General features: G+C 36.2%; 1 protein-coding gene across 1 annotated transcript; it reads right to left on the bottom strand.

Moving 5' to 3' along the window:
- Positions 1–9,556: 9,556 nt before the first annotated feature.
- LOC109064094 (somatostatin-1B) lies at positions 9,557–10,683 on the bottom strand. Its single transcript, XM_019081105.2, has 2 exons — positions 10,461–10,683; positions 9,557–10,274 (listed from the first exon to the last, which is right to left on the bottom strand). Exons 1-2 carry the CDS (start codon positions 10,560–10,562, stop codon positions 10,041–10,043), a joined length of 336 nt encoding a protein of 111 aa, XP_018936650.1. The 5' UTR covers positions 10,563–10,683; the 3' UTR covers positions 9,557–10,040.

Below are 10,683 nucleotides of genomic sequence, written 5' to 3'. Positions count from 1 at the left end.
AACCGGCTCGCGGTTAATCGTTACATCCCTAGGGATCAGTAGTTATAACTCAACGTTATTTTTAGTGAATCTAAATACATACAGCCAAAAAATGTAGTCCGTTTCCAGAGTGAACGAATCTTATAAAATGGTTCCTTTTAAGGTATCGGAAACAGGGCAGCGAGTGCAGTCCGATACCCAATCGAATAAATCCTTTGCGTCGGTTCTTTTTAAAAAATCTAAATACACACAGTCAACCAATGTAGTCAAGTATTTGTGAAATGTTTTATAAATACACTTTATAAAAGAATTGTTTTGAATTGAATTCAGATTTGTTTTATTTGTTCTATTGAAATCTGAAATGATCTCTCAATCTCAATTTTTAAAAAAAATACATGCAATTTCCACCCCACTCATCTGTTCCTATTTTTTTGATACTGCCTGACAAGGTAAAGTCTTTGAGAGTCCAGAAAATTGGATTTATTTGAAGTTTTAAGCAAATTTGCACAGTGGTGAACATGCTTGATGCATTTTTGGTGTGTTTTCCGTGTTTGGTGATAACTGGGTGTCCTGTTGTTTGTAATCAGGGTAATGTCAAGTTGAATTCTTCCCTAAAGCTGTGATTGGTGCACCTTGGCACCATTTCTCGTCATTGGCACCTGACTCTCCATCACTGGTGCAGAGCTGCATGTCAGAGCCACTGATTTGGCAAACGGCCACAGGCTCACAAGAGAACGGAAATGGCCATATGGGGACTTAAATCTGTGAAAGATGCATCAGCGGCTAAATTGAAAGAGTAATGGCAATCTGACATTGTGCCGTAACTCAGTGCGGAGGGATTCAGCCTCGATTTATCACAAGTAATTTCCCTATCATTAGCTGTACTGTTTAAAAGGCCATACAGCTGCAGCTGGAGACTCGTGGTGTTTTTCATTTGGCCTCACATCAAAGTATTCCCCTTAATTGTTATTTCTTATTCCCACCCCTTATCACAACCTTAAGACCACTCATGATCATGAGATATGGATATGTTGTAGCAAATGATCGCTTTATTAACTGTCGATATATAAGGCCCAAAACACAAGGAAGAGAGTATTTAATGCCAGACTGTCGGGACATGTCAGTGAAGATGAACACTAAATCACAGTCTTTAGCTGTTTACAAGTGTCTGGTGATGTATTTGATATGGAAATGTTCGGATCGGACTTTCAGGACTTTTAGTTAAATAATAGCCAATCAGTAAGATTCACCGTCTATAACTACTACATTTAGGCTTCGACACATGCTATTTACAGTCAAGTTTTAAAGAGTCTGCTTCTGCCTGTGGTTAAACATGGCATTTTTGGTTTACAGCCCTTATGTGGTGTCTCAAACACACAGGAATCTAATAAGGGAGTCAGAGACAGGCTTAAAATTGTGTGTGAAAGAAAAAAACAAAACAATAATAAAACATATAAACCTTATCACGATGTAATACATTTGAGCTACTTTCTTCCAAAATAACGCTTTTTATACAAAATAAGTTTCATAACTGAATTATTATCCACATAGCATCCACACTGCTGACATTTAACTTATGGTGTTGTTTCTTTAACCTTCTCATATTGAGATTTAATTTATTTATTCATTTATTTTAACTCATCACCGTCATAAGCCGAAGTGTGTATTTTGTCTGTGTTAAAAGACTTTCCCATATCCCAGTTTATGAAGAGACTATAAGCCATTTGTAGGGTGATTACTTCTACAAATGTGTAAACAATGATGAGATATCACAATTGCTTTGTGCATTTGAGCACACAGACCAGCCCGTCACAGCAACATGGCTCGACCAATAGCGTGACTTGGGGGGGGGGGGGTAATAAAAATCCAGTGTTATTTCAATATCATTGTGAAACTAATTCATAGTTTTATTAGTATTTTGGATCCATTTTTATTTTTGTATTTTTATATAGTTTTTATTTCAGTTTTATTTTCATACATCAAGTTAAACTAAATTAAGATGAGAAATGCTGCCATTGCAACTAGCTGAAGAAAACAGTTGTTTTGTTTTTATTTCATTTCACAGTTAACTTTTTATTTCAAGTAATGAATGTGTGTTTTTTGTGGTTTTAATTCTAGTTTCAGTTTAAACTATAATAACCCTGATCCTAATGTGTTTTTTTTCCTGTAATTCAGTTTTCATTTTAAATTTTTTGTAGTTTCATCTTTATTATTTTTTAATACAAAGATTTTTTTACTGGTAATTTACATCTTTTCAGTTGATAATAATTGATAAAAACCTTAATCTGGGAAAACAGATGGCCTTGTCAGACATCACAATCCACTGGGATACGAAACAAACAATCTTCAGTCTAACCGTGTTTTACCATGAGTGTTCAGTAGTTGTGTCTGTGTCTTGAGTGTGATGACTTCATTACAGCAAATGACATGAAATTCTCATTCAGCTGCAGAAACGAATCTATTACGGCTCCCTAAAGGTGGACTATTTCTTTCTCTGCTCCACAAGTGGCCCGTCTATGATTGAGATATTTAAAGCACACATCTCACAGGTCAATTCTGCTCTTAAACAATCCATTCTCAGTAATTACAGCTCAGAGCACGAGAGACGGAGTCAGGATATGACAGAGTCATTGTGCAGCTAATGAGCTGCTGCTACAACAACCACTCTGCTTGTTAGCAGACTATCTGTGATACTGACTTACACAAGCGCAATGTCAAAGGAGAGCTTTTAGCAAACGATGTTTTACTTTCATTTCCCTTAATGCTGAGGCCAGCTTGAATCTGGATCCATTCCCCTGATAAACACACTTAGTCAAAGGGTAATTATGCTAATTCTGGAGCAGCAAACAGCAAGGTTTGCAATAACATGTCAACAGATTTGAGGCTCATCAAACGGGCTGTGGTATTCAAATTATCATCAAAATAATTATCCAAATTTTGGACACCAGAGGTCCTCTCAAAGACAATATCACACAGATTTAGGGTGCACTGCACTGCTGAAAAGTAAATGCACAGATGATGGGCTAATTATTGAGCTCTATGATTCAGTTTGCTTGGCTAATAATATCACAAAGAAAGGCTATTAAAAAACACTTTTTTAAGTATTATTGCGGTTTATAATATAATGAAGTTCCTTATATTGTACACAATATATTAAATCAACAACATTCATTTTAAACTTTGCTAAGAAACCTTAAATTCAAAAGTCCCCTATACATTTGGTATCATGAACATACTAGCGCAATTTAAGTTTAAGCAAAAAGTTTAATTTTTTATTTATGTATAGTTTATTATTATTTATTTCAGTTTTAGTTTCAGCTATTGTATACATAGTTAAACTAAATATAGGAAATCATAAAGTGCAACTGGGTGTATTTTAGGATCCAGATAAAATAATATCTGGATGTGAAACACATTAATATCAGATGTAAAGTCTTAATATAAATAAACTGTGGGCAACTTATGCTGAACCAGACTCAGAATCATTTTTCTCTTATTCTCATCAGCACTGTTTAAATGACATCGTAAGAGACAAGATCGTGTCCTCTGTCCCCTTATGAGGACTCTTATGTCCCTCCTCCTGAACTGGTCCCCTCTGTGATGGGCAGGGTCTCTATGGTTACGGGCATCCTGCACCCCTTCTTCATGTCTGTGACATCTAATTTTCTCAGCTCTCGTTGCGGTGTAGGGTGCGCTGAGAGGGATAATGATATGCTTTTAGCCGTGCTGACTAGCAATGCAGTCACAGCACACAAACACATCACGCGTCATTAGTGGCTGTTAAGCACGAAATCTAAAACTTCATGTCTTGTCTTCTATGCGACTCATTCTGTCCCCCTCCAACTCAACATGCATTCTGAGATATCAACAAGGTGTTGATTCCTTGGCTTGTTTCATCATTTGTGTTTATGAAAAGGCAATTACAGTTTAATTCTCACTCCCTTCAGACCCTTCAATCTGATGGAATAATACAGGCTGCATATGAAAATGCAAGGGACGTTTCTGATATCACAGATGTCAAACCTACTGAATTCACAGATTGCATTAGATATTTAAAGGAATAGTTGATCAAATAATATGAATATTCTGTCATTATTTACCCACCATGTTAGTTTTTTTTCATAGACTATTTAGTTTTACCTGTATATTATTATATTAAAAATGGTAAATTTTAATGTACAAAACTATGGGTCAAGCAACAAGATAATCACTACAATCAATACCTGAACACAAAATGGCACCATTTGCATTTGTATGAAACAAAGAGTCCGAGTTCACAAGAGACAATGAAGAAGTATAGCCAGTTTTAGATGCTGTGACATTAACAAAATTTGGCAAATTTTGCAGACAAAAAGGGGTCCATTGTTTATTGTCAACAGTGTAGCGATGTATGAAGCTCAGCTCACACAGAAGTCACTTTCGAGCAAGCAGGTTTCTGTTGGTAAATGCAGTGCATTTGTGTGACCAGCTTGAACATGTTGCAGAATCTGCATGTGGAAATCATTCACCTTTACATGAAATTCACATTCGTGTGATTTGCTAATGGAGAGGCTTGATTTTATCTGCAAAAATTCCTTTCAGCGAATTGTGGTTAATGTTGCTCCAGCAAAATTTCACATTTGAAATCCAGTCATGTTAATAGGAATCCATGCAATTTGGAATTTCGTGTGAGGGCAAAAGATTTCCCCAAGTTCAATTTAGTCATGCAAATTTGCCGTGTTGACCAACAGAAATCTGTTTGGTTTAAAAGTGAGTTCTTTGAAGTTTGCTTATAGACAATGGACAGACCTTTTTTGTTATAGGAAATATCTGACCATTAAAAGTAATAGTTCATCCAAAAATAAAAATTTGCTGATAATTTACTCAGCCTCAGGCCATCCAAGATGTAGATGCATTTGTTTGTTCATCGGAACAGATTTGTAGAAATTAAGATTACCTCACTTGCTCACCAGTGGATCCTCTGCAGTGAATGGGTGCCGTCAGAATGAGAGTCCAAACAGCTGATAAAAACATTAGAATAATCCATAAGTAATCTACATGGCTCCAGTTGATCAATTAATATCTTGTGAAGTGAAAAGTTGTGTGTTAGAATTAAACAAATCATTACTATGTTGTTAATACATAAGTAATATATTTTTGTAATATTGCTTCCATTGAAAAGGTTGTCTCGTCTGAATCAGGAGAGAAATATGCGCAGATCAAGCACAATTTACAAGCAAAAACAGTACAAAAAAAGAATAAAATTCTAAACAAATATGTTGGTGAGAGGACAACAGAAGATGGACTTTTTCACTGGAGGAAGTGTTATTATGTATACATATTTTGGCCAAAAACAAAGGTTTAAAGTTAAACCGCCTTAATGATGGATTTTTTTCTCAGAAACATACAGCTTTTCACTTCACAATATATCAGTGGTAGCCTATAGTCTAAATCCATTCATGTTATGAAGTACTTTATTGCATAACTATTAATTGTATGATTAATTTACTGTGCATAAAATGTATAACCAACACTATTTTAAATTTGCATTTTATGCTTAAATTACTTTGACTTCTAATGCCACTCTAACTTGCCATCAACTTCCCACTCACTGTTCTTTGCTCATCAGAAAGGCGAAGAGAGTGTGCTGGAACAATAACTCAGAATACAACATGAGCAAATGTGACCTACACCTGAGGGCAATTGCAGAGCTACAGCAACTACAGCACAATGAAGGGCAAATAACTCAAAGAACAATGACTTGAATAATTCAGAAACTCAGAATATAGATTTTTGATCACCTGTGGCAATATTTCTTCTTCCACAAATGGCACAAATGGCAAAGTTCCTTTGTGTCCTTTCTTTGTACTCAAATGTCTTAGTTAGTCACCCATGGTATGTTTGCATCTGTTCAGTATCCTACCTTCAAATGTCACCACAGAACCAAATCATGAATTATTGATGGTGATAGAAAACATTGCTGGTGGCAACAGGTAAAAGCAAAGACACAGACAACGTAGAACTAATGAAGTGAGAGTGCTCTCCGATGCCCTCTGACCATGTGACAAAGATCTAACATGGAAAGTAATGCCATTTACGTAGCCCTGAAACATTACTCATCACTCGCCTGCGGATAAAAGGAAGTCTGTCAAGAGAAAAGAAGCAAGACATTTTGATTGAGGCCTTAGTCCATTTGTCTCCAACCATATTAGGTTTACTGGATAAACAAGGCAAAGCAAACTGCCAATCTTTTAAAAATGTAATTGTGTGTCATCTGAATGCCTGTTGCTATCAGTTTAGTTTCCTTCCACATAGACAGTGCTATTGCAATTGAACAGCATTAGCATTATAATAAATGAGCAGCTTGTGTCATGGCCTTTTATGTTTTCTTGGAGGGGAAGGTTTCGAAATTGAGGTGTGGATTTTAATACTCTCACGTTACCTGCGGCAGATTAGATGTTTGACATTTGCTTCTTTCATAGGCACCATTTAATTGTAGGATAAAATAATGTCTAAATTAAGAATACATGAGGTGATAGCAATGCTAAGGTTGTGGTTTAAACCCCCAAAGAAACACCTATCACTGGAAAAAAATGGTAACATCTAAATTAACTGTTTGTATTCAAGTTAAAAATATTATTTAACGTCACTGAACCAGCCTATATACCGTACATTCATTTCTACCAACAACACTACTTTTATGGGTCAAATCAGGTAGAAATAACTCTTTAAGGTAAAAATTGCAGGTTACCAATTTTTACTGATACATGATACTACATAAATTGTGTTATATTTATGCTTTAAAAACAAGCAAAAAAATGATAAATATAATTTAGACAGCGCATTAGAGTTTAATAAACTAAAGATACACTCTTTAAGAACAAGTCTTAAATATCTTGTGCAATTTTCCTTCTATGTTAAACTGTTTTAAATACAAAAATGCTGATTAAGAAAATTAGTCTTTGCAGTAATACAATCCATAAATTTCAATGTTTAAGGCTCTTATAAAGACACATTTATGAATCATTATATTGACTCATGAGGTCAACATCCCAAATGATTAAAGTTGATAATTAGAAAATAACTACATTTTTGACCAAAAACATCTTGTGGTGACCTCAAGTTAACTCGTGTAGTCTTGTGCTTTCAAAAATACTAGTCTTAATTTTATTTTAAATAGGCCTATTGTTGTTGATGAGCTAGTCCTTCTTTGCTTTTAATTAATTAATTGCAATTGTTTATTTTCATATTTACTAGAAATACTGGAGTCGGTTGTGTATTTCCTAAAGATAAATGTACAACACATTACATATGAATTTTAAATTCATGTTCAGGTGGGAGCATGCCTTCAGATCAAAGGCAAAGCAATCAAAATGCTTTGCTTACCAGCAGAAGCTTTGATGTCTCCTCACAATGCTCTCATTGTACCTCAGGGCACTTGTATAATGGACAGGTTTTCTTTCGCTTCCCACAAATCTTCATGCAAATAAAACACATCGAACAGTCATTGATATGTTTTTTTTTGATGGCAAAAAAAAAAAAAAGAACAGAGAAAGAGAGAAAGAGAGAGAAAGAACAAAAAGATGGATTAAACTGTAATAGAAAACATGCCATCAGTCGTTTGTCATCTCGTGGACAAACCAAAATAATATTGCATGATGCTAGCACTGAATTCCTCATGTGTATCAATGTTTGTTGTATATTCATTCCACTGATTAGGTGGTCCTGTGCTGTACGGCAAGACCAGCATGTTTATTGTTCCGTTACCTAATTAAATTTGGCCCCATCTGACTTTTCGAGCAAACGGAACAGATATATAAATGCCATGCCAGAGACTCAGTTTAATAAGATATTGCATTATCATACACCACTGCTGAATAACATTAATGATCTCGGTTTTAACCACAAGAGATTAAGTTATTTTACTATATTTCTTTATCAAATCCAAACAACTGATGGCCTGTTAGATTGCATAACAATATATTAAGAATTATTATGCATATGTTATATTATACACATAAATTATATTATACATACAGTGTGTATAGAAAAGAATTACTCCCCTTTAAAATAATTGCATTTTGTTGTTTCATGGCCTGAAATGTAGATTTGTTTTATCCAGCTGTATTTGCTCATTGCACCTTATAATATCCAAGTGAAAGATATAACACCAACATGTCAGAAAAAAATCTAACAGAATCACTGAGTTGGAGAAAGGTTCAACCCTTATGTCAGTGTTTTGTTTAACCACCTTTTTTTTATTTATTTATTAATTACAGCCTTTAGACTGTTGGGATACGTCTACTAACTTTGCACATCTAGACTTTGTAATACTTGCCCAATCTTCTTTGCAGAACTGCTCAAGTTCAGTTAAATTTGATGGTGACCGGTTGTGGACTGCAGTCTTCAAGTCATTCCACAGATTTTCAATGGGCTTCAAGTCTTAACTCTGACTAGGCCATGCAAGAACATTTACCTTTTTCCTCCTTCAACCACTGTGTGGTCAGTTTTGCTGTGTGCTTTGGGTCATTGTCATGTTAGAAAGTAAACCGTCTTCCCATTGACAACTTTCTGGCAGAGGGCAGCAGATTTTCCTCAAGAATTTGACAGGATTTTTTGCCCCATCCATTTTAGTCTCATCTGCCTCAGAATCTTCAAGGTACATTTTGGCAAAGCTCAGCCATGCTGCATGTGGCCTCTCTTGAGAAGTGGCTTTTTCCATACAAGCCACATTTGTGGAGAATTTGTGATATCGTTGTCACATGCACACAATGACCACTCTTTGTCATAAATTCCTGCAACTGCTTCAGAGTTGCTGTAGGTCTCTTGGTCGCCTCTCTGACCAGTTTCCTCCTGGCACTTTCATCCAGTTTGGAGAGACGTCCTGATCCAGGGAGGGTCTGTGTTGTACCAAATACCTTCCACTTCTTAATTATAGACTTCACTGTGCTTCTAGGCACTGATAAAACCTTTGAAATTTTTTTGTATCCATCTCCTGACTTGTGCCTGTCCACAACTTTATCACTGGGCCACAGCTCCAACACGTTTCTCCATTTTCACTGATATGTCATGTATTCATTATTGTATATTTCATGATGTCGACTAATTTCACATTCAACAGCAATGACACGCTGTTGCAAGTAACTCGGTACTTATGCAGGCACAGTTTGCATAAGCATGTATGCCTACATTTGGAGGACAAAAAATTAAACTGTACCAATGGCCTACTGCATGTGTTTACATATGGATATTCAATCTAACTTGCTTTTATGCGTTTTCTCTTAAAGCTAGCTTGTCTGTGGCAGTGTTGACAAATGCAAGTGCCATCAAGACAGGACAAATACGGGGTGTACTAGAACATTCAAAATATGGTTCCAAAATGACTTTGCTGGACAATTTTTTTCCCTTTTTTTTTGCCTTAATTTGTTGCTCAATTTGATGGGAAAAACTAAATAATAATGTTAGTAATGCCTTGAATTTACCAGCAAATAATTATCAGACAAGAGTTTTGTTTAGAATAATGACCTCAAGCACACCCTCTCATCAACCGCAATTAAATAAAATTCATCGACAAGGAAAATTAACACCACACAAACTGTCAATCAATTAATCTGGTGTATTATGAGTCAAAAAAAAACCACAGCTCGTGAAAATGCCATTCAGATGATCTTGTAATAAACAGCCTATACATGATTTGTTCTTTTGGGAAAACGTTTATATGTAGCACTGTTAACATCATCTGTTACATATCTGGCTCTGTGATCAGTTATATATTTATTCATCAGTCAGTTTAACATAATTTGATGCTTGACCACAGTAAATAAGACATCTTTTATCAAAAAAGCCACTATCTTAACCATGCTTTATTCTTTTTTTAATGCTGAAAAACAAAAAAGGTCCATAAATAGCTTAATTGATAAATAAATAAATATCATCATCAATGTCTTTAACAAACAGACTGTGTCAGAGTAAGTCCACAGAGACCTTTCTTCAGACACTGGAGATGGTATGTACAGTGGAGGTCTACACAGTTCATGTCAGGTATCAGTGAGGATCGCGTCATTGTTGCAGAACTGGTGCCGTTAACATGATGTGAAGGTCTTCCAGAAGAAGTTTTTGCACGGGGCTTTGCGGTCGCGCTGTGGCAGCTGTGATAATCGGTTGTAGACGGCCCGTTCTTCCAGACGGGATTCCAGGGGCTCCTCCACATCAAAGGGGACAGGCGCTATCTCCCCATCCAGCACGCTGTTGTCTACTCCATCCAAAAGCCCAGAAATCAGCTTCAGGATCAGCTCCTTGCGCTCTTTGCTCAGCTCCTGATGAGAAAGCAACTCGACTTGAAACAGAATGCAAGATTTTAAAGGCTTCAGCTATTCATAATAACAATAATATGGCTGCTATTAGTACTTAAATGATCCCAGAACGGTCTCTTTTGAACGCTAAACATAAATCAATAAAAACTACAACTGGAAGCACATTTAGAGCTCACTGCAGCCACTCACCCTACTTTGTGCCGGGTTCCTCTCCTCCACTGGAAGCACAGCTGCTGCTCTGACACTATACAGCACCAGCAAAAGAGACACTAGGCTGGACAAAAGCTGCATACTGACAAAATAGTTGAAGTTAAAGTGCGGTCTGAGAAGTGAAGCAGAAACTTCGAAGTCGTTGTAGCTCCTGGTGCAGAGTAAAGATGGAGAGATCTTGGTTTGTGAGAGCTTCAGGTGG

The sequence above is a fragment of the Cyprinus carpio genome, chromosome A23, assembly GCF_018340385.1.
Source record: "Cyprinus carpio isolate SPL01 chromosome A23, ASM1834038v1, whole genome shotgun sequence".
Lineage (NCBI taxonomy): Eukaryota > Metazoa > Chordata > Actinopteri > Cypriniformes > Cyprinidae > Cyprinus > Cyprinus carpio.
Note: the sequence above shows the minus strand (reverse complement) of the source record. Positions and strands in the feature narration are given on the sequence as shown.